The sequence below is a fragment of the Megachile rotundata genome, chromosome 5 (genome assembly GCF_050947335.1).
Source record: "Megachile rotundata isolate GNS110a chromosome 5, iyMegRotu1, whole genome shotgun sequence".
In the NCBI taxonomy this organism is placed as follows: Eukaryota; Metazoa; Arthropoda; class Insecta; order Hymenoptera; family Megachilidae; genus Megachile; species Megachile rotundata.
In genome coordinates this window covers 9382565-9408174 of record NC_134987.1, presented here as the reverse complement: position 1 = coordinate 9408174, position 25610 = coordinate 9382565, and the positions used below count along the sequence as shown (strand labels likewise).

Here is a 25610-nt window from a genome sequence, read left to right as displayed (position 1 = left end):
GGCGCGCCGGCTTTGGCACCCGCAGTCGCAGTACGTCGCAGTCAGTCGCAGTGGTAACACGAGCGAGAGGGTAGTTGCACGCGCCTGCCTTCGAAAGGAAACATCGCGGTGAGGGAGAGAGAGAGAGAGAGAAAAAGAGGGAGAAGGAGAGCGACAGAGAGTGTGCGAGAGTAAAGAGAGAAAGAAGGAACGAAAGAGAGAGCGCGGCGCCCCTTTGCCTCCGTTTTCAGTGCTTCAGTCGCGCGACGACGCTCTCGGACGCTTTAGTCAGTCGGTCGGTGACGAGGCTCCCAAACGTGATACACGCGCCGTTACGTTGCGTTACGTTACGTCGTCCCGTCGAAGGGGAGTTACGAGAACGAACGAAACGGAAGAGAGGGCGAAAACGAACGAGCATTAAATTGCATTTTCGCTCGGTGGAGCGATCGTAAACGAGAGACGCACGAGCACGCAGCGAGCGACGACTTTTTGACTTTCGGTTTCGAAGTCGCTGCTCGATACGAAACACGAACAAGCTCCGACCAGTGCGGATATCGAGAAGAAGGCCATTTTCATACACGGCCGGTTGTTACACGCGGTGAAAGAAAACACGCGAGTGCGAGGGACCGATCGACGAGAAAAGGAGCGCACGATCGTGGACACGAGATTACGGGCGAGCAGTAGCCCACGCGTTTCCAGTGTGCGAACAACACTCGCGACGTGCGCTCGTACCACACGCGCGGCAACGCGACGATCGGACGAAAAAGGAAGAAGAGGACGGAAACGATCACCGGCGGAGTCGACGATTTTATTTTTGTACGGTGCATCGTTGTTTTTCCTAAATATATTCCCTCGTGACCGCGCACCAGAGACCGTTCGACTATCTTCCCCTGGTGTGTGGCGGCACCGTATATCTCGTCCTAAATAAATCCTGGTGTGTGTGGTTGTGCACGCGCGCGCGCGCACGCGTGTGTTTCATTGTTTTTTCGATCGTTTCGAATTAGACACTGGTCTAAGAGGGATCGTTCGACCGGCAATTCAGCCAAGCGAAGCAAAGGTAAAAAGACAACGCGGGCTGTGAAGACGAGAAGTGACGAATCGGTGGATAAGGATATAAAAACTGTGATTTACGGTCCTGTGTAAACGCGTACGATCGACTTAGCCGGTGAGACAACGCGAGCGAAACTTAGTCGAGCAACATGCCGACGAGTTTGTTCAGCGAAATGGATCGCGGAGCGAATGGCGGTGGTACCGCTTCCCTCGAAGATCAACGAGCCTTGCAATTGGCATTGGAATTGTCTATGCTCGGCCTGGAGGGCACACCCGGATGCCCGGGCACCGGCACAGGGACTGGCACCGGAACTGCCAACGATCCGGACTCTCTGCAAACGACACCGGCTGGCGTTTTCGAAGAAGCACGTTCTAAGAAGAGCCAGAACATGACCGAGTGCGTGCCGGTGCCTAGCAGCGAGCACGTGGCAGAGATCGTCGGCCGACAAGGTAAGCGCGAACATAACCTCGACTTCTCTGCTAACTTCGCGAACACGATTATCTGTTCTCTATCCTCGAACGCGACCAACAACGAACGTCTAAATATAAACGTTTCGTTAAAATCGATAACGATTTTATCGCTGATAAATTTTTATAGTCGAAAAGTAAACGAAAAGGATCACTCGAAACTCGATAAATCGTGATCGCGTTACATTCGGCTTACCATGGTCAACAAAGATATTCCTTGTATTCTTTACCTCGTCTAATGCCACGGTGAAAGCGAATCTACGTAATAACGCTATATTGTAATTACGATTATTCGCTATGTGATCGTTTCAGTTCCTAATTTTTTCTTTGATGTAACTAGTTTAAGAGACTGTCAGGGATGAAATTTCACTTATTTGAAACTAATGTAAACAATTATACTTGATATTAAATAATAGTAATTCTTCTGTATTCATGAAGTGTAGAATTAAAAAATATTGGAACGAAAATTTTATAGGTATTCTCGCTCATATCTTCAAGATTAGTCATTGAAGTGATATTTATGGAGACGTCGTATTTATCAATATTTTAGGGCTCCGAATATTTACTGACAGTATTATATTAGTAAGCAAAAATGTTATTTAAAAGAGTATTAAGATTAAAAATTATGACACAAAATTAAAAAACTATTCGATTACATTAAATTCATAGTGTGCACCAATAACCCCCATGTGTTAAACAAACATAACTGTGCTAACGCCTAAAACTCTTTTCTCCCTCAGTGATTCGAACATCGGTTAGTATCGGTATCTAAAGTGTTTCTCTAAACATTGAGTTATACAGAATGTACCATAATATGTAAGCATAACTTCGTTGATGGATTCGACATACAGAAACAATACAAAAATGTATATAAATGTTTGTTCAACCTGAGCTTGTTTCCGAGATACAATCGTTTCCGTCTTCCAGTAATTCTTTTGCCAAACTGAACTCTCCATTCAACTGTTTATGAACAACGCTTCGTATCTCGTGTACGACCTTGCTGACTAGTACGTGTAAACACCATTTTTTAAATGACAGATTAACCGACGAATTACGCGCCACTTATTCGTATTTTTTTAGAGAAAAACTTTGGTATTGTTGGTTGCAGAAATCATACATTTTTGTTGTTTACAAATAAATATTCAGTATTAAAAAATTAGGGTTGCTGCTTTTGTGATTAAAAATAGAGTCACAGTGAAATAAGTAATTGTAACCTTCATGTACAGTTGACTCTCGTTATATTGCCACTTTCGTTATACCTGGGTAGCATTGCTTAATGATGACGAAAACGGTCGATGCTTTATAAATTCAATTAATAATTCCAGAGCACTAAAAATTAGGTTAAATCAAAGAAACACAAACTATTACCAATTTGAAAATTAAAAAATGTTGACCACATCTCGTTGAAAAATATATTTGAAAAAAAAATGTTATAAGAACCCGTTGGGCGTGCCAATGATTAGTGCAATGCCAAAATAGCTCACCCAATTTAAGTGCACTGAATTTATCGCTGAGTCCACGTATTATGATACGCTCTGTATAATAAAACGTAGATCGAGAGTATATCGTATGTGTTCGAACGGTATTGCGTTTACGTAAGTGGTGTTTGCTAGTGTACGTTATTTTGCATTCCTTGTTACCGGAATCTGTCGCGTATAGCACCACTGACAGTTCATTGGCACGGGCGTGAGCGTGGCGCGAGAAACACGGTATCAAGTAATGCTGCAATTAAACCAATCTAACTTCGAAAAGCAAATTCGTTTGGAAGCTCGACGAATCGTCGTACAGTGAACCTTGTCGTAGGTCGTGGTCGTTCGTTCACTACCTTGCCGATCGGGCTAGGTATGTAGTTCTATCTTCGTTCTTTTTTTCAGAGCACGTTGACTGCTGCGGAGTCATCGCTGATCCGCGTCTTACCTTTGATATAATCGAATAATTCAAATACTTTATTGCAATTTTTGATACATTAAATGTAGAAACTGATCTGTTTAATCACTAGTCAAATAATTAGTAAAATAAATAATTAGCGGAAAGAATAATTAATAAAAAAAGTAAAAAAGATTACTAGCAAAAAATGTTGAAAGAAGCATTCAAAGTTTCAAAACTAAGTTTGAAAAGCAGTAGATCCTATTCTTACCACGTACGCAATCGCCGCTAAAATTAGAAAATGAAACGATCGTATTTTGAATAATTGTGTCCGTAAAATGGATTTAAAAGTTTACGCGTTTGCAGTAATGCAACGTAGTTTTTCCTATCTCATAAATAAAGAATCGTTGTACGTATATCGCGTTGGGTGTTCCGAGGCCGATGACATTTTCGTAGCCTTCGAACAAGCCGTTCCTCGAAATGGCAAAAATCAGGCTCCGTTCTTTTTCATTCGTCGTCGCAAACGTCTTGGCATGCTTTTTTCTGCATCACGTTTTCCAAGAAAGGTGTCAGGAATAGCGAACTCATATTTCGTCAGAGAGCAACGTTTTATCATCGAGTTTGAACCCGTTCGTAGAGGTGACGAGTAAAAAAGATATTCAGCGATCTTTATCAATTCCTCGTGCACCGATGGCACACATATTTACATTTATTTATGCATGCATTTTCATCTAGGTCTATAAACGGAGATTATTTCGTAATTGTTTCTACGGAGTAATAAATGGTAGCGTTAAACAGTTCGGTAAATCTTCGACAGTAATTGTTATTATCTCGTAAGGTTACGATTAAGCGGTGTTTACAATGGTTGAAAGCCGGCCGCTCATCTGAGAGCACGAAATGTCGACGACCGTTAAACTTCGGGAATTTCAAACAAAACGTTAGGGTGGAAGTTTTACGAGCCCCTTCCTTCCTTTCAAATGTCAAAGCACAGTCGAACACCAATGAAAATAACACAGTCACGTATGTACCTGGCGCAAACCTTACATTCCTACTTTCGATCCTTTTTTTTGTGCCATGAAGGTTAATAAGAAATTTTCAATTTCATTTCGATTAAAAGTACAATTGCAGATATACAGTAAATTTTCACCTTGGAAATCAGAGCACAGTTAACTGAAATCTAAAAATGTTAAACTTAATTATTTCACAGATTGTACTATTAAAATTTTCATCGACAAGTATAACCACCATAATGTGATTATTGTACAATGTGATTGATGTTAATGAATTTTTCATAAACCCCGTATAATCCAATAATTCATTTAGATGACAAATCAGAGACTACTATGCTCCATCTCTATCGACAAAAAATAATTCCTTTGTGATATTTGCATTTGACCAATAAATGACAATTTTCGTTTTATATTGCCTATAGTTAGCCACGCGACGTGAGGATACGTCTTGAGCGTAGAAAATCGTCGTGCTTAACGAACACGTTTGTGCCGAGCCCGTTGCACCGTGAAAAGATAATCTTTCCATTGAATAACGAAACAGTTTCTTTTATTGGGCGATTCAACTTACTATCGAGACACGATAGGTTCGTGTTTCGAAATTGAGAAAATCTCGTTGGCCAAAGCGTGGCGCGGCGCCACGTGGCTTGCCATTTAAATCTTTAACGTCTGGCAAAGATCGCGCGCCTGATAAATAATCACGTAATCCCGATCACGGTGATCAATGCGGACTCTGTTTTCTATCTGCGGTCGGTGAGATTCGTGTCCTTATCGATCTTGAAAATTCGAAAAATCCTTTTATTCGACCGCGGTGAAAACGTTTGTGTAATGGTTTTCTGCGTACAGCTTTTAAAGGACAGTTATTTTTTATACAAACGCTTTACTATTTCATTTCTCTCCTTCACTTTATATCTGTATCTGCTCTTATACCAATATCTCTGTATGCAATTCCATTTTTCTATCTTGCAGTTTACACTTCTTGCATGCGTTGCACAACAGTTCTGCTTCCGCGTTAAAAATGATGGATTATCAGAAAATCTAAAGCATTCGGAAATATTTCATCGTGTCTTTCCCCTGTTTATAATTTAAACGTTCTCAGTTGAAAAGTTCGATGAAACGTGGAAACGTGTGTAAACTCATGCGAAGGAAAGAGAGAGGTGTCTATCGATAGCACGTGCCGCCGATCGATCATCTGCACCTCGTTCTCAGCCACTGGCGCATCCTGTCGTCACGTGTGTATACAAACACACGCGGCCGATTTAACCGATGTGATACAGTTTTGCAAATTCGAAATTGAACGATCGCCAACAGTCAGTTTACCTTCATGTGCCCAATTTTCGAATCAATAACTAATGCATCCTTCACCGTTCGAACAGCTACTTTGGTATATTTTATCACTGTGTCAATTGTGGTTAGCATACGAATCGATCTAATGACGAAGCCTTTTTCGTCAGAGTTCAAGGCTTAGATTGGTTATACCCGTTTCTTTTAATTTCTATTGCACAACCGGGCACCATAATACTCGAGCGTTTGACATTCTTATTTTAGAAACGGTGATGGATGTGAAACTCCAAAAAATAGGTTGAGTTAAAAATCTGAAGAGGTGGTCTCTGGTTTTACATAATTATTTGTCTGCTAGTAATCCATTTGAATTTGCATTAATTTGAATTAATAATATTTGAATTCCTGTATTGATGGAATTTTTTCAGTACAAAAAAATTAGAACGCAAACCGTATTTAAGATTTGCATAAAACCTCGAGCCATATTAAGTGGTGCACGATATCTGCTCCGTAACGAATTATATCTGAATATAACGCATCTGGCAACGGTGTTCATCCATCGATGTCCAAAGCATGAAGGGAAAACGATGGCCAGTAAAAAAGGAAGCCGTATGTGGTCGATGGTGATCGCGTGAGCCGTGCTAATATCCAACGTCCAATAACATTAGACACTTAGAACGGTGTCAAGACTGTTCGTATTTTAAATTCACAGCCTGCCACGGATTTCCGTACGTGCTTATCGTCTCTTCCGTTCGGGTTCGCATCCTCTTTCGAGCCGCAGACCGCGGTTTGAGAACCACTGACGTGTCGTGCGACTGAAACGTGCGCGGCTATTGACTATATCATGCTTCTGCTCGCCGTTTTGCGTTCGGTTTAACCACTCGTCTGTTTACTTATTTTCTCGTATTACAATTGCGTCTTTATGCAGTTTTTAATTATAACAAATTATCGTCGCGAGATAAATACTGTTGCACTACTTGACCTTAGTGCTTTTGAACGGAGTTTGTTCGAATTTTTTACTCCAAACTTTCACATTTCTATATTTACAATTTTTAGGTGCATCATTTTACAAGTTACAGATTTTTAAGTTAATTTATAACCTTACAAGTTTAATTTTTGTAAATTGTTAGTGTACAGACGATTGTTATTTTTTTATGGATGCAGTTTTATAGACGACTTTTTGAAACAAGCATACGAAGGCAGATGTTTTTGAATCGGTCTGTAGAAAATTATAGTGTTTGGAATATTTAAACTGGTTTTCTCTAAAATCATAGTTTTCGAGGTACATGTACTATTATTAAATGGCCAACGTAAGTTTGTAGCCCAACGTGAAAGGTTCTTTTCGAAAAATGACTAAACCTATTCGTTCCACGAATGTTTTTCAATTATGTAAAACTATTAGTCTCGAAGGATAACTGAACGCGGTTGCATTCTTTGGGGGACAAAGTATCCGAAGTATTTTGTCCGAGCAGGAACCTCTAGGCAGTCGTGAATTATAATTTTTCATTCTAACATGAAATATGTCTGCTTCCTGCTTTCCCAAACGCTCCACCCTTCGCCGATTACAAGCCGGACCAGGGTTGCGGATCTACATATTCGTCCAGAGCCCGTTTTCTCTCTAATGTTGCATTGTGTCTCGTAGATCGGGACACGATTCTTTTTTTTCCCAGCGGTTGCAGCCCGCCTTGGAACCAGTTTAACATATACCTGGCATGAATCATTGCTATAACACGGCCTGGGTTCCCGTACTCGCTCCATCTAAATCTCTCGAACGCGTGTTGATTTCACGATGTATGCTCGTCTACGCGTGTACACGGCTGTTCAACGGGGATGGGATCAAGTTTTACAGGGTCAAATTTGACCCTGTTAAATCCTCGGACCTGATAATACCTCTACGCTATTCCTCTGTATTTCTACTTCTTCATGTGTGAAACTGTGTAGGAAACATTCTTTTCTTTTTCAAAAATATTTAAACCTCTACTGTCAGGAGTGTTATCTATAACAGTAGATATGGCTGCATTGTTCCATAAAATTAAACCTATCTAAAAGGAACAGTAAATGTACTTAGTATTTTAAAAGAACTAGTATATGCCACATATGTGAATAGAAAATAATAAAAATATTTGTACGAACAGCTTGCAACCAGGTGATAAATGCATACTTTAATCTTTCACTTCACATAAAACCTCAGTCGAGTGCAAGACTCCAGAAAGCAATATGAAATTATACATATATGAAACTTCTGTTACAACTAAACAATACGATGCAAATGAAACGAACAGATCTAAAGAAAAATATGTAAATGCATCCTGTCCACAAGCCACGTCTAATGTCCAGGGTGATAAGGCTGAACCGATCGGTTTTAACGGGAAGATCGGATCTTTCTGCGCGAACGTAATCGTGTCGATTCAATAACGACGTCTAATGAGTTTGATACGCCGTTCCATTATGAGGATGTGGCTATTTGTTGAGCATTTTCGCTCGATTCTCTCTCTCTCTTTCTCCCGTACCCTCTGTCTTTTCTCTCTCGTTCTTACCCTGGTCCTGTGCTCTTTCCATCTCATTCTCTCGGTGCGTCGCGCTGCTGATTCCTCTTTTCTCCCCACCGTTCTGCGGTCTCAATCTCTTCGTCTTTCTCTCTCCCTGTTTCTGGCTCGCTCTTCTGGACCGGAAGTTGTAATGAGCGACTCCGTCGCCAGACTCGTCGCCTCGTGTCGCATCGCGGCGAACGATGACGTTACTTTGGAAACATCACGGCTGGTTATCCAGGTCGTTAGCTGCAGTGTCGCGTAACGTGGACGCACCCTGCTAAGGAACGGAAGACCTATCCGAAGATGGGCCAATTATGACCCGTCACGCGTCTGAAACGGGAGATCTGATGATTCGACGACTTCAAGAATGGAAATTTCGAACTTTGCATGTATATTGGAATTAAAAAATTGGAGGATCTTTACGTACTCGAAAAATTGGAGGATCTTTATGTACTTGAAAAATTGGAGGATCTTTACGTACTTGAAAAATTGGAGGATCTTTACGTACTTGAAAAATCTGACAATAAAAGAGCTGCAGCTATAAAGAGAGTGCAGATATAACAATTTCGAAAGGTTTGGTATTTAAAGATTTGAGAGATTTTATAAATTTGAAGATTTGAATATAAGTTTCTGTTATTGAGTCCTCGGACCGCAACGCATTAGAGAAGTAAATAAAAAGAGTAAGTTTTCCCAACGTCGTAAAAGTACCCCGTAACCCGCGGCACTCACGCGAGGCCGGAGGTTTACGGTGTTCCTCCAGTTCTTAATAGATCCGCAGAACTCGCGAAACTTTCTCTGTTCGTCGAAGAAGAAGGCGACGACGCGTGCCAGCTGCCGCGCGACAATTTTGTTTGTTCAGCAAAATAGACGAACGCACGGTTATCGGTACTCGTTTATTTGCAACGGGCTCACGAGATAGACGGTCTCGTGCGTGTATTCGTTATTTGTCAAGGAACTTGTTGGTGACAACGTGTCGGTAAGGTTATTACTTTGGTGTGCGTGCGTTACACGGGCGGAGAACGCGATGGCGACTTCCGTGGAACGTTTAACGTATCGTTTCTAAATGGTACACGAGGTAATGGCGGTAGGAATTCGAATCGGGACGTTTTATTTACGCGCGCACAGCACGTGCCCGTTGCTCTTGGCCAGGTCAAAGTCATGTTACTTTTCTATTCCTTTTTTCCTCTTACTTCTTCATCTACCGGACTGGGAAGATTTGTGTCAACGATGAAACCGTGTTAATAGACCCGTACACCATGCCCCGGCGTTGTTCACGCGTGTTCGTAAAAAGGCAGCCAACAGACGGGAGAATCGTTTCCGAGTATTTTACGAGCCGGTCGCTCGGTGTGGTCACGCTACGCAGCTTTTAGATAGGGAGGAGCATCCCGAAAGTTAGTGTATAGGCCTTTGTATTTGCTCTTCACGAAGTTACAACGGTAAACTTACTTTGTTCCGTTTCGTGTATACCCGATATTTCTGGAGAAGAGATTTTCTCCGATCGCCGCGCCGGACAATCGATTTCGAAACTAACGTTTTAACCCTTTGCCCCTCGAATGACCAGCCGTGCTTGCCTTTCGGTTCTTTCGGCTTTCTACTGCACGTTTCATTGGCGGGAATATCTTTTATCTCTCCAATGACATCATCCTTTTTGTATAGAAATAGGTTCAGGAAACTAGAGATACAGAAATCTAAAAGTGTAGTCGTATAGGATCTAAGGATAGACTCAATCTAGAAATATAGAAATGTTTGAATGTATGGACGTTCTACATGTATCCTAAGAACATATCTACATGTATTGTAATCTAAAGATACAACCAAGATAAAGTATCTCAAAAGTTTCACCTCGAAAGACTTTTACGCAAAATGTTCCACAGGAACGATGTAAAACAATATGCAAATGCAGTTTACGCTTGAAAAAACAATTACCCAAATAGCCGAAAATCAGAGATCCTATATCATAAGGTTCGAAACGAGTTGGCAAAAAGCCACACAAAGAAGTTTGAGTAGGGTCAACATTTTGCCGTGGTCTATAAATAATTTGAGAGGCATTTACATAGGATCAAGAAATCGACGGTATTTCCGGAACGTTTGGTGCTGCGGTTTTATATTATTCGCAACAATTCCTGCGTAACTGGATGACCGCGATACGTGTCCCCGTCCAGGAAAGGGAAAGGAACAATTATCTCGGACATCGTTTCGAAATTGAACGAACGGATACGGGGTGTTAAGGGTCTGGGACCGGTGGAAATTCTTGGCCACGAACGTTTTCGAAGCCCGGCCTTCCGTTCTGTCTGTTTTCTTTCGGCCACGAAATTAAGAATTTCCGCCCAGGAAAGAAATCTTACACCAGAACAGAGGGAGAAATTTCTCCGCGAACGCACGCCAGATTCTCGTCAAATTTTCATCGTCCTCTTGTCGCTAACGACACACTTTGTCACGCACACCGGGACTGTGGGACCCAAAACAATTTCATCTCGTTCCTTTGCTCACGAGGCCGTGGAACGTTTGCACGTCGCCTCCTCGGTTCAATTTGCGGCCGACGATGATGTCGAAACTTCCCGCGCTTTCTCCGTCCGACGAAACCTTGAGCTTCGTCATGGGTATTGAAAGAAAGAAGGCGTACGAAATTACATGATCCTCGATCGGTTTTTAACGCCTTCGGTACCAGTTCATTTCGATCCTCTTTCACTCTACTGCCCCCCTTACCGCAATTCTCTTTGCCAATATCTCATGAAATCGCGAGATAAGCGTTTACGACAAATAAATAACTCGTTCGGGATTTTTTTTTTATGACCTGTCCTTCTGTTCAATCAAAATAATTACACAGACCCTTCGTTAATTCTTCTAATTTAAAATGGTCGGTCGTAAGAGGAATTGATGTTAATTTTGAAGCATATCAAGTTTCATATTATTTGATGACATGAACTGCTGAACAGGACTTGTAATATACATAAACACACTCCTGCTGTTTTTAATACTACCTGATTTCTTATTCGAACAATTTAATTTATTATTTAACTTATTCGAACATTTTGTAATGTTTGCTATGTGACACATATCGATTTTTACGTATGTGAAAATTGTTAGAATATGTTTGTCCCTTCTTTACTATAAAAGTCCAGTCTGTATTGAAAATATGGTCGTGTATCTAGTCATTTTTATTGAACCTCCAGATCGATAATATGAAAAGAGCTATTTTGCATCGGGTATTATGTTGAGAGACTTGAGGTATTATGTTGTCAAATCACGTGGGACTTTCGTGGACCGAACTGTGACGAAACGCAAGGTTTTGTAGTTCATCGAAAGATTTCTTCGAAGAAAGGAAAACAGATGGAATTGGTGGGACAAATGTCAGTAGTAGCAGTTATAGTAGCAAAGCGTAGCGAGAAGTTGGTGGTTGTTGCCTTTGTTGGCCTCCGAAGCAGCTGCCGACCCACACCGGGCCTTTCCGTTCTCATGCTTGAAACTGGATCGACACTTAACCCTCAAGAGGAAGGAGAGAGAGAATGCAGAATATAGTGGACGTTGAATGTCGTTGACGAGAGAGAGACTGACAAGGAGTCTCAGACGTTGTCGCAGATTTCAATGAAATTTGGCGGGATCAGTCAGCATAATTTTAGAGATACATTCAATCTTGAAAAAGTGTTTAAAAACCCGCATAGGTATGCTCAGCTAGAGCACGTTATTCGATAAGTTATCGCGTAACGGTGGTAGATCTAAATTTTATGTAGAATTACATTAAACAACTCGCGTTCACATAATTATAGAAATATTGTGAATAAGATATAAATCTGAATGAGGCAAAATTTTGAAGTGTAAAATTGTTATTAATAATTAAACAGAGTACTTTTCTATTCAAATACATAGTCATGCATTTTGCGAGATTTAAAAATCCCGCCTTCAATCAGAGAGGATCACATGAAGGTTCTCTGTTTACGAACCTTTCGAGACTAATTCCCTTACTAATATTCTCCATTATGTTTGAGAACCACTGGAGGGCCAACGTGCCCCCGCCTAGCAGATGTTTACAGCGCGTTGGCTGAAATGAGCGGTTTTTCTTGTTTTTTATTTATTCTGTCTGCCATGTGCACCGACTACCCTCGACCAGAGGTCGCTCGCCTCTCGAACCGCCCTTCGCTATCTCGTCTCGAGTTTTGTTTCTTTTACGACGCTCATTTACAGCCATCGAAAAATCCTCGAATCCTCTATTTATTTACACGATTTTATCTGGGAACACGATTTGGGAAGGACAGCGCATTAAACGAGATGCGGTAGCCAGCGTTTGATGAGTCGAGAGATGAGGGAGCAAAAAGGCGGGAAAACTCGAAAGGGATTTCGAACAAGTTTACAACTTTGTTTCATTTTTCGAATTCGGAGATTAAATTTAATAATAGGGACAAAATAAATTTTGGAATAAGGGACAATAGGAAGCTGAGGAAATTTTTGAACATAAGGACATAGAGAGATATAGGAATTTAAGGATTTAGAAACTCGGAATGCAGAGATCTACAAGAATCTGTAGATCTGGAGATATGAAGAGTCAAGAATGAATTTGGGAGCATAGAGATCAGATTTGAAAATCTAGGAACATAGGTATAGAGATATAGGAATGTTTCGATATAGTATACAAAGATATATTTGTAGATAAGAAACATAATGTTTTTTCTAACCGGTGAGTACGACGTGCACTGTTGCTAGGGTTAATTATGCATACCGCGTTAATTTCGCGTGCGCAGCCGGTAGATTCCTTCGAGACGGAATCGAGGCCCGTCACGAGCGGCTTACCACCGCCACGAAATATTATTCCCCGATAAAAAAACGCGACGACTCGCGCGTATAATTATACACGCAGAAGTGCAGACCGTATGGTACCCACTATACCTACTCGCGTTCTTCTACATCTGTTTCAGAGGCGGGTGTGCACGACCTTGAGTTAAATTATGCTGCACGCGACTTTTATTACATTCCCATTCAAATGACATGCACTAATAGGGACGTTAAACTTCACCGTAGGTCAGGCAACCACGCGTTTCACCGTGTCTCTAGCGAGTTCGAGCGTGAAATCCTCTTTCGAGGCCTTTGTCTCGAAAGCGTACTCCGTCGGTCATAGTCATGTAGGTTAAAGACGTTTCTTTCTTCGAGTAACTCATCGATCGAGTCGTTCGATTTATCGCGATTCTTTGGGCCAGGAATCTCGTCGATCCCGGGGGGAGACAGGATAAGATAGAATTTCGACCGGACAGGGAAGGTTCGAGTGGCCAGGTTGGTAAGCCTGATCGGAAGTGGAAAATGTCTTTGTTTGTTGCACACCAGCAGGCCGGAGCCAATACTCCAAGCTACACAGGGGATATCGAATATCCAGTGAACGACGTGCACACGAGCGGACGACGAAGCGAGGGTTCGCTTAACCTCGTGCTAGTCGCTTTTCTTTCCTCCATCGGTGGCCTGCGCCTTCTCCACCATCGTCTTCTCCTCCTTTGTCAGACCTTTGTCCCGTCTCCTTTCTTTTCCTCTCTTTATCCTGAGACGTATAGCAGCAGCCGCTCTGCCGGTTCAACGCTATACGCCCGGAGGAATCCTTTGCTCCGCGTACACGTCAGACTTGGCGGAATTCCACCGCGATTAGGGTACATTTTCGTGTGACAGTAACTCGCGATATTTAGGTTGGGGATATACGGGCGTTTAAAATGACGGCTGTCGCGAGGAACCGCTATTTTAGCGCGATGTTCTATATATGGCCATCTGCACTGCTGACAATGAAGGACGAATATCGCGAAAGAATGAGTGTCGTAATAGTCAAATTTTACCTATTGCCTCATGTTTCCAACGTGACAGACCTAATATTTTAATTTTTTTTAACATTGCGGTAATAGTTAGCTCTGAATGATGCGACGATTAGAAATTTTTCATTTCTAATTTAATCTGATGCACTACATTTGAATAATGAGATCTATTTTAAGCTACCGTCCGCAATGTTATTATTAAAATTGAATTATTCTTGTTCAAGATTAGATCGCATGTGTAGATAAAAACGTGTAAATTCGAACGATAAAACTATACACTACATTCACATTATGCATTCTTAGCCATCCCTATTAGGCATAACGATATTACCGATATATCGTCAAACGTCGATAAAGCATCGATAATGTATCGATGATCGATAGCAGTAGCTCAAACAATAAGGTGCAGCGTTCTCGCACGCTATCGAATTGTACGTGTGCGTTTTCCTTTTTCGTTAGTGCATACAGGAACTGGCGTGCGATGTTTTTGTACCGTTAATCGTCGAAACATCGTGCAGAGAAGAGGATCTCGCGATTCCACACCTCGTATTATCGAGTTTCCTCGGCGTGCATTATTTCATGCGTAAAAGCGAACGAGGGACCAAGCCGGCGCTTTATGAAAAGAGTACAAAGAAGTGTTATTCGAGCATCGAGCAACTCTTCGTTTTCCTTTTTTTTCCTCTCTTCTTTTCTTTTTTTAATACTCCGACCCTCCCCACCTTCCGTTTTTTTTCTTCTTTGCTTTACAACGGTGCACATCCTTTCCTCGATGCAGCACGCACGAGTATCCGATTATTCGAAGACCGCACACGTCCCGGGAGGAAGTGGTTCGCAACCGACCCACCTACACTCGCCTGTGTATGTATCTGCCACGTACAGAGAACGGTAAGGCGTATGCATACGTGTACCAACCAACACAGGACAACTCGAGAGTCTCTCTCGCTCCATTTGGCCAATCCGCGTCCCGTACGCTACGCTCGCAACAATGCACCCGACGTGGCACTTCCGTCCGGACCGAGGAAAACGTCGTCTGCACTGCCGGTTGCATCGTCATCGATCATCGCCGCCGTGGAATTTGATCGAATCTTCAGGATTCTTTCTAATAATACGAGTATCTTAGGCAACTCGTACTCGGCAGGTCGATATGAATCATTCAGATCAACACTTTGGCTCCATGTCTAATTTGAATTTTTATCTCAGTAGTCTTTTCGATATGAACTTTCATGCTGTTCTAATACGAAATTTATTGTATTTTTAATGCAAAACTTGATGCTTTTCTAACATGAACTAAGTGTGATGATAGGAAATAATTCTGATATGAAGTTTTGTACCTTTCTTCGACGGCAACCTGAAATTTGTGCAACATACATACATGAGCTTGGTTAAAGTTTGCTCCGGTAGTGTCTACAGGACGGTCGAAAGCAAATCTGGATTCCCTGGAGCAAATATGTTGAAGGAGACATTCGTTGATTTTTAGGGACATTTGAAGATTCAGATCTTGCGTTTAACACAAATGGAAATACTATTTCCATATATTCATCTATCATATTAATACACGAAGCATGAATTATATCCACGTATTAACATGAACTAATTACAGTCGAATGAGCAAGAAATCACCTTCCTTAACCACAAATGGCTCCAGCTATTAATAATCAAGATAATACAGGAATCAAGTAATACGATTAACCTCAACAAAAATCAACTCGAACAAAAAGAAGACCAGATCGCAATTAATCGAGTCGGAGTGAAAATGAGTAGCGATAATAAGATCTGGTCTAGGCAGGATCCAGCTTCGAAAGCGACAGTCGGAGGAAAAAACGGGCGAGCAGAAATACGCGCAGACCTCACGCGGCGATTTCCGGCGAAACAGCACGAATGAATTTTCTCGTTGCTCAAGGAAAAACCTCGACCTCGCTCCTCGGCCGACCTTTCCATCCTGAGAGAACCGTGTGAATGTCGAGCGTGGCAGCAGTGGTGCTCTCGTACACGAACCAGAAAGGAAGAGAGAAAAAGAGAGAAAGAGAGAGAGCCTTCGTAGTACGTCGAACTGTGACGTAGTCGTCGGTGCGTGTCCTAGGTCAAGATTCAAGACTGTGTCTACTGCTCTCTCCGTTCGAGCGTTTCTTTCTAGCCGAGCTTGGACTTCATCCTTTCGCCTTCGTTCTCTCCCTTTCTTTCTTGCGACTCTACACGCGTGTACATGCGTGTAGAACGCGAGACTGTGTACTCGCGGGAGATAGAGATGGGATTCGAGTCTGCTAACTAGGTTCCCTCGGTTAAGGGAAAGTGTTAGTGGACTGTTTTTATTCTTAGCGCGATGACAGCCAATGTACATTGGGCTTTTTACGGGTTATTGCAAAATTAAAAGAGGATGGCTTCACGTATCACAGTGAATAATCGGGTAATAAATTTCCTTTACGTTTTTATTTTTATATTTCCTTGGACCCTCTATCTTGACTCTTGGAATTTTTTAGATTCAGAATTCTTTTAAGATTCTTGTAAGGTTTTCTTCGATATTGGGATTTGAATATGTGGTCTGGAGATATAGGAATTCGGAAATCTACAAATTTTGAAACATAGAGATCTAGCAGTGTGGAGGTTTGGAATTCAAAGATCTGAGACCTAAAGATTTGGGGATGGATCACGTTTATAGAGATTCGGAGATACAGGGATTTAGAAATTTGAATTACAGAGATTTGGAGATTTAGATTTCCAAGTTTTCTTTAGAACCTTCACCCTTAGACTTTCCAGATAAACCTCAGAGTTTACCTAAGTTCCATAGAATCTGTTCCATGTTTCTCTCAGAATTTTTCTACAATTCTACTTCTTCCTATATCTCCTTATATTTACTTTTAGATCCTTGTATCCTAACAGTTCTATACATCCGAAATACTACATATCAATAATTAATACATGATCAGTGTCACAAACTGGCAAAACAGATGAACACCTCAAACAGCTGCACTCACAATGATATACACCATAAGCCTGACTTACACCACTATCATTATCAACGGAACATCTGTTCCTTTCATATTATGCTCTACTAGTTTTGCTATCTGTTAAAGTACGGCACTTATGACGTACACCATTTTTTATTTCAATCAACAGACATAGCTGAATTGTATCCACGCACGCAAGTCAATATATCTATACTTGAACTCTTTCAGTCCTTGCTGAACAGAATGGCAACACCTGCTTTTGATATTACGTCGGTTTCTATGGTTAAAGCGTGACGATATATAGAATAGGGTTCTAACTAGTGATCTAACGCGTGGAGGTTTAATGTAGAGAATTTTAACTAATGATGATCTAATCCGTGGAAGTAACATGTAGAGATTGAACGAGTGGCTATTTAACACACGTAGGTCGCATATGGAGATTCAACGTATGGTTGTCTAACACATGGTGATCTAAGGCGTGGATATTTGACACGTGGTGGGTCTAATGTGTCAGAATTTAATGTGTCGAAATCTAACGCGGGGAAGTCGAATGCTTGGAAGTTGAACGCGTGGCTATCTATCGTGTCGATATCTGGTACGTGGGAGTCGAACGCGTGGCTATCTATCGGGTAGATATCTGGCACGTGGGAGTCGAACGCGTGGCTATCTATCGGGTAGATATCTAGCGCGTGGAAATCGAACGCGTAATTATCTATTGTGCCGATATCTGACGCGTGGGAATTTAATGCGTAGTGGATCTAACGTGTCACAATCTCATACGACAAAATCTAACGCGACGAAATCCAACGCGTGGCTATCCAACACGTCGATATCTAACGCGACGAAATCCAACGCATGGCTATCCAACACGTCGATATCTAACGCGACGAAATCCAACGCGTGGAAATCCAACGCGTGGAAATCCAACGCGTGGAAATCCAACGCGTGGAAATCTAATGCGTGGCTATCCAACACGTCGATATCTAACGCGACGAAATCCAACACGTCGATATCCAACGCGACGAAATCCAACGCGTGGAAATCCAACGCGTGGCTATCCAACACGTCGATATCTAACACGACGAAATCCAACGCGTGGAAATCCAACGCGTGGAAATCCAACGAATGGAAATCCAACGCATGGAAATCCAACGCGTGGAAATCCAACGCATGGAAATCCAACGCGTGGAAATCCAACGCGTGGCTATCCAACACGTCGATATCTAACGCGACGAAATCCAACACGTCGATATCCAACGCGACGAAATCCAACGCGTGGAAATCCAACGCGTGGCTATCCAACACATCGATATCTAACACGACGAAATCCAACGCGTGGCTATCCAACACGTCGATATCTAACGCGACGAAATCCAACGCGTGGCTATTCAACACGTCGATATCTAACGCGACGAAATCCAACGCGTGGAAATCCAACGCGTGGAAATCTAACGCGTGGCTATCCAACACGTCGATATCTAACGCGTCGATATCTAACGCGTCGATATCTAACGCGACGAAATCCAACGCGTGGAAATCCAACGCGTGGATATCCAACACGTTGATGTCTAACGCGACGAAATCCAACGCGTAGCTATCTAACACGTCAATATCTAACGCGTGAAAATATAATGCATGTCGATATCCAACACCTAAAAATCTAATACGTGATGTACCTAACACTTGGAAAATCTACCGCTTAGTTATCTAACACGTGGAAATCCATCATCTAGTTATCTAACGCATGGAAATCTAACGCTATCTATCGCGTGTCCATACCTGCCACAAAGGTTCACCGCGTCAAAATGCATCGCATAGCAGTTCGACAATCGACGATTTAATACACGGAAGTCTATCGCGTGGTGATCTAACGCGGAAAATTTAATCGCGTGGCGCTTTAACGCATGGAAGTGTACAGCATCTAGATCTAACCCGCAGTAATTTAACGCGTACTAATCTAACGCTTAGCCATACAATGCCACAATACAGTACTTGGTTACAGAACGTGGTGATATAATACGCTTTGTTCGTTTAGTATGGCGCCACATCAGTTCACTCTCGAGCAGGCAAATAGCGTTTTTCTTCTTTTTTCACTTTGATCTCTGAATTTAATGAAATTATACGGATCAACGTTGATCCGAAGGTTGGTCGAATGCTCACCGTTCCGTGTTAGTCGGATTGTAAAACACCGCCCGGAGGAATTTTATACGGGTCCCATCGAGCACAGTTCTTTTTGGTAGTGTGTCATCGGGACGCGAACCTGTCCCTCGGCGTTTTTCATTGCCTCTCTCGATCTCTCGTTCGAGAGGTTTAATCGAGATTCGCCTTGCGGTGCTGGCGGACGCTTTCGCGTTCTTTGCACCATTCGCGGTTTCGACTTTCGTTCTTGCAAAATTCGACCCACCTTCTCGTCAGATTCGATCCATCTTTCCTCATCGTTTCTTTATAATATTGTCTCTTTCACCATGGAAATTTAATTACTTTAATTCTTCCTTACAAAGGCGGTTGAGGATCTCTCTTATTTGCATAATCTTACAAAAATTTATTAAGTCACCTCATATGGAGGAAACGTTGCAGCAATAATTTTTAATGAAATTATGTATTTTTATGTAAAAAGAACAATGAGATATTTTAAGTTGAGGTGTTTGAAAAGATTAATTTTTTGCAATAGTTACGAAAGAAATCGAAGTTTGAACGACATCGGAATAGCGAAGGTCGGTCACTATCCTCGTTAGACCGCTTTCATAATTACACAATTGTACAATTATTCGCTGGTAGTTTTCAGACGCGTTCTTTTTGTAACGAGAGGAAAAGAGGTATACTCGTGCGAGGCACGTGTTGTAGAGGTAACGGCGTAACGTATTAAAGCGTCCGCGATGGTTACGCAAAACTCGCGGAAAGGGAAAGCGGTGACAGCACACACACGCTCCGCTCTGTTCTCCGCTCTGTCGTTCTAACAAGAGGCGCGAGCTAATTCGAAAGATACTAGAGGGAATCGCGGCACTGACCTACTTCCTACTGCCTAATGTCGGTTGTTCCGTCGACATAAAAACCCGTGGAACATCCTTTGTGTGTGTGTACGTACTTGGCGCGATAATTAGCACGACTCGCGCGACAAGGTGAATCGCGGAAAGCGAATCCCTTGGCCGAAACGAGCCGAAAGGATTTCGATCCACGCTTTTCCTATCCGTTGCTCCAGATAATTTTCTTCGCGTTGCGCAACTACGATCTCATTGGCTCCATCTTTTTTCTTCTTCCACAAAACAAGAATCGAAGGAAAAGTGGAGCTATTATTCGCTTCCCGAGGTTCGCGAATTGTCGGTAGTTAAATCTGTGATCGAAAGGAAACCTGTTACTGATGAGACACATCGCCATCTGTCCATTGAAACACTTACTACACCAGTGTCAAAGATTAAGTTCTCTCGAGCACACATTTCGTGGACTGCGATTTTAAAATCGTTTCGACTCGAAATGCCTTGAACATGTGTCTTAACCATAGAACGGTACAAGGTTAATTGTGACTGGAACGTTAGAAATGTGTTCAGGAATGCTCAGGCCAAAATTAGGTATTCAGATTTTTACATACTTGTATATATCTTTCGTATGCTGCTAAATTACCAACACAATCTTTGAATCACCGATCTGGTTCAAGTTTTGCATAACCTCAGCAGAAACAATAATCTTGCAAAACCAATTCTTGACAGTAAGAAAGAAACGTTTAAAGTTTCTTGCATGCTCAATTCTTCGGGAATGACACTGATAAATGCAGAAGTACAAAGTTTAAGTTTCGAATCGTAATTGATATCGCAACAGGAGTATAAAAATGATGTGTTGAATTTGTTGGCCATTTTTAAAGATTTTGCTACACCGTTACATTCGCAACCCCTGCCATTAATTCTCATCCACGGAGAAACTTGCACTCCCGATGCATTATTGGGACACGTAACGCGATCGGTATTAAGTTCACCGCGATATATAACGCGGCATTTTTCTTTACGGTCGTGCTCGTGAATAAAATCAAGTTCGAAGGCACCTCCGGTCCCCCGAAGTGGACGCTGGCAATTTATATTCGGTCGGTATCAGAAAGCTTGCTTCTCTCTCTTTGTCGCCACAATTTAAAACGAGCAGGAAACATTGAAGAAGACGGGGACCGGTGGTCGTTTCGCGAGTCCCTCGGAGATATAATGAATTCCGATTTTATTCCGCTGGAAATCAGATTACGCTAAACGCTCCTAACGACGCGTCTATATCGCGCGGTTCGCTAACGAGGCTGAAAGAGTCGAGTTGGATAAAAGGAGGCGGCGCGTAGCCTCGATTCATCGTTAATTGTTAGCGGGACACTAACGACGTTAACCTGTTCATCTATTGAAACTGCATCACTCTGTGCCGTCGCGAACTTGCACCGAGTTAACTCGTCCAGTACCTGGCGGTAACACAGTCCGTTCTCGTTGCTTCGCGGAAAAAGATTTTATTATTGCGCAGACATCATCTGAATAAGAAAGCGGAAAAGATCTTGGTTTTGCCAGTTGTCTAGAAGCAGAAATTTAGCTGTAGGTAATAAGTAGAAATGTAGGAACATAGAAATTTGAGGATATAGGGTTCTGAGGGTATGGATGAATATTAAATGAACAAAGCGTCAGAACATTCAGAATTTGTGGGAATATATATTCATTAAAAGTCGGAATATCATCAGTAAAATAAATAAAATAAAATAAATATCAGTAAAATAAAAATTGTTTCAATCACTTTTTCACGATGCTGTAGATTTCTTAAGAATTCGTCTAAAATTGATGTAGCGAAGGTTGTGTTGAAAATGAACGATCTGGAGAAATTCCACAATTAACAGGAAGGAACGTCTAGTTCGCGGTACCCATTTGGACTTCCCAGAACATTCCCCGATTTATGAAACGCCGAAGGTTCAACAATTTTTCTCCGGATGCCTATAAATCACGAGAGACCAGCCAGGTCCCCGGTCGGTACCGAAAAGAAGAGAAAGAGGAACGAACGGACCGTGTCGAAATTTCACGTGGCTCTCGATTTTTTCTCTCTCTTTTTATCGGCGTGTTCGGTGGTGAGAGGTGAAATGATAACGACTCCTAATAGGCTGCGAGATGCCCGGCTGGCGTGCGATCTTCGTAGACAAAGAGGTCGCGGATGAGCGAAAGTGGTTCTCAAACTGGTAACGCGAAACGAACACCGTAGACTCTGTTGGTTTGGCCGTGTATATACGTTTCGTTCCTTTGTCCGATCTTTTTGAAGAGCCGCCACGAAGGAGAGCAGCTCGCCTTGAGACAAAGCGTGCCTCCAGCCGTGCTGAAGCGTCTCGTGTGCCTCTCTTTCGTCCCTTTCGTCTCGGCTCCTCCCCGTTCCCGTCCTCCGTTTCTCTTCTACCCTACCCACACACCATCAACCCTTCCCGTCGCACTCTTTCTCTTTCTCTATTATTATGTTTTTGCAATCTATTTGTGTCTGCATCCTGCAGCTTTTTATTTCCTCTCCTGGTTCCTGCGGACGGTGCTCGCTCGCGAGAGAGTCGTCGGCCTCTCCTAACCGAACACCCACCTCCGCACCGCAGGTGCATCACCGCTCGCTACCATCCTCCGAGGACTTTGCCCCAACGAGCACCTGCGACACGCTCTACCCGATCTTTTGTCAACGTCATCCCCGATGATCCACGGGGAACAACCACCGACGATACAGGATGCGTACGAGAAAAAAATGACGGTTAATTGGCCCCACGCGATAACGGAGGTCGTGGCAGACGCCTAACTCGCCTGCTCGGTCGACAGGTGTCCGATGCAATTAACGTACTCGCACGCGAGAAAAATTGATGCTTTATTTTGACGTTACTGTGTTGCAATTTTTTAACAAACGTCTTTGGGATTTGAGCATCGTGAAAATGTGGATGTCCCCATGTTCTCAATTTTCAGATTTTCAGGAGATTCAGGTTTCGTCCAAGTTATAAAACTTTCAAATCATCAAAATTCATAGTTATGAAATTCTCCAATTACTACATCTTAAATCTCCAAATACTCAAATTCAAAAATTACCCAAATTGTCAAAATTCCTAATTGCTCAAATTCTTTAATTCTAAATTTGTATATTCCTACAAGTTTATTCTTGGATTCTGAAGCTATAAAAGAAGCGTCCGAAAAAATGTGAACGTTTCAGTGAATAAAATGGCAATCTTGTGGTGAATTCAAAGAACCAATGCAACAATACGTTCCGTTGTTCGCACGTTCACGCAGGGTCTTTCGCGGTGATTCTACTAAAAGCCTGCACGTATCAGAATATCACCACGAACGAAGAAGCTAAAGCGAACACGGTGTATTCGCGCGAAGAGAATTCCTCGGTGAAGAACACGTAGACGCGCGTGCATCGCGGGGTTAAAATCCATCCACGGTACCGAGACAGGGAAGAACGGTCGTTGGTCGGTGGTCGGCGCGTGTATGCCACTTCCTGTCGACGATTGAAAGGCTTAGAAAGCGAGAAAAAAATTAGGTGGCGTATTTGCCATGACGCTCGGGTCATTGGCTATATGTACATCGGAGACGTGGATGGTACGACGAGAAGAAGTGAACGGAAGGTGTCCGGATCGTGCGTTGAATTGAAAAGCTCGCGAGGAATCGTGCGTCTATGTCTTCTGTCCGCTTCGACCGTTGTTTCACGCGACCTCTGTTTCTAGACATGCAATGGGGTAAAATCTCGATAAATAGAAAATTACGTCTATTCAACACGATGAATTTTATTAACAAATCGAACACCTGTGATCTTGAAATTTTTGGTAACAATGGATTTTGCTATTCTGCCAAATGTGTACACTTTGAACGTGTAATATAAAGTGACAAGTTAATCATAATTAAATTATATGATAATTAAATATTCGATCGATATCTTTGATGTAAGAAATGCAATAGCGCGGCATTTGAATTTCCAGTTTTCTCCTATTTCTTATCGTTCTGGCCCATTGTACACCGGTTTCTGAGAACCCCGGTCTGATTTACAACGCGAGTACCTACGTTTCAGCGTGAGCTCGTTATCTGACCACTTAACAACGCGTTAATCTAAACCCGTTCTCGCGACGGCAGGATAGAATCTCTCTCCTTGTTCATCCCCGTGTTTTCCCGAAGGATCGATTTACTTACGTATTCGAATGCCACGTTATTGGTTATCCGTTGATCGACTCGCATCAACGCAACCGACGATTAATTTATCGATCGAACGCAATTGAGGAATTGATATCTATTATTATTATCCTGTTCGATCCTCTCGATCGGTCGTCGTTAAGCGTTTCTTACCGGGGTATTATTAGAAATATCCGAGTCCCGTTTCGGTCCGCGAGTCCGCTCCGCGGGTTGGCGCGCGTTACACACGTGCTTGTCGTTCCCTGCAGCTATACGTACACTCTCGAAAGAGAGAAACGGACAAAGAGAGAGAGAGAGAAGAGCACCGTGCGAAAAACGAAGCTGAACAAACGTAGGCAGCACACCTTCCCAAGCTGAAATTATGATCCCTATCTACTTGTACCTTCGCGTTGAGCGTAGGTGGTACGAAATGGCCGGAGCTGAAAAGAAAGCAAGGCGAAAATCCAGACCTAGCCAGCTTTATCCAGAGCCCTTATCTTCTCACAACAATCCCGCTATCAAAGTCCTTTCCGTCTCCGTGATATCACCTAGCCACGTTTGCCGTCTCTCTTTTTGTTTCCTCCCTTTTTCTACCCGTTTCTACCGGGTGCCTTTTTTGTTCGATCCCTAAACTAACGGCGAGAATAATCGGGCAAAAAGGTACGCCGGTGGTTGAGCACCGCTGAGCCGTCGAATCGTTGAACCACGGAGTGGTTCAGTGGCTCCAAGGCCGGCGGAAACCACGGGTGGGATGTGCGGGGCAGAACGGCCCTTCTTCGACTGGAATCCTCTCTCCTGTGCAACACACGCCTTCCGTCGTCCTCTTCTTCGTAGCCTTCGTTGCCTCGAAGAATAAAACGATGCCGACAATGACGATGACGATGGCGACATCCGAACAGACAGACCAGACACCGAGTAAGAGAAAACCGAACCTTTCTTATCTTTCCCGATTCCGATCAGTATCGATTTTCTCAAATTGCCTGACCCTTGCTGACCCGGTCAGTGCGGAGCGGTCCACTGTGCAAATAACGCGAAAGATTTATCGTCTTTTGACCAAGGAAATAGTTCTTTTTCGAAGTTTCGTAAGAGGGATGTAAACTTCGAAATTCGTAACTTGAACAATTTTCAACTTTTAAAGTTACAAAGTTCTTGAAGTCTTGAAGTTTTGTAATTGTCCCAGAGTTTCAAAGTTCGATAATTTGAAAAGCTGACCTTCGAGAACCGATTATTCAGTAATTTACCACTAAATTACACAATTTGTAGAATTGTCAAACCTTTTCTATTTTAATACTCAACGCGAATCACTCAAAATCAACTCCCAATGCACCGTATTCATATTGGACCCTATCCTACCTTATCCATCACATGGCGGGAATTTTGAAACCTTAACATCGAATAATTACGAGTACGCGATGGCGTAGAAACTTGTTTCCATGAATTTGATAGGGCATACACATGTCACTCTCCCGCTATGGATCGTTCTTGTTTCCCCATGGCGTTGTCGACCCCATCATCGCGGATGAAACGATGCGTGTACGATGCTTTGAACGTCTTCGGATTCCAGCGCGTTCGCTCG

At 42.6% G+C, this 25610-nt stretch overlaps 1 protein-coding gene across 1 annotated transcript in view; it reads left to right on the top strand.

The window, feature by feature from the left end:
* The window catches only part of LOC100878643 (RNA-binding protein MEX3B), a 69614-nt gene continuing 44004 nt past the window's right edge, over positions 1-25610 (top strand). Inside the window, exon 1 of the mRNA XM_076532074.1 lies at positions 1-1479. Within this exon, the coding sequence (XP_076388189.1) occupies positions 1179-1479 (301 nt within the window). The 5' untranslated portion in view covers positions 1-1178. The remainder of the gene's footprint in view (positions 1480-25610) is intronic.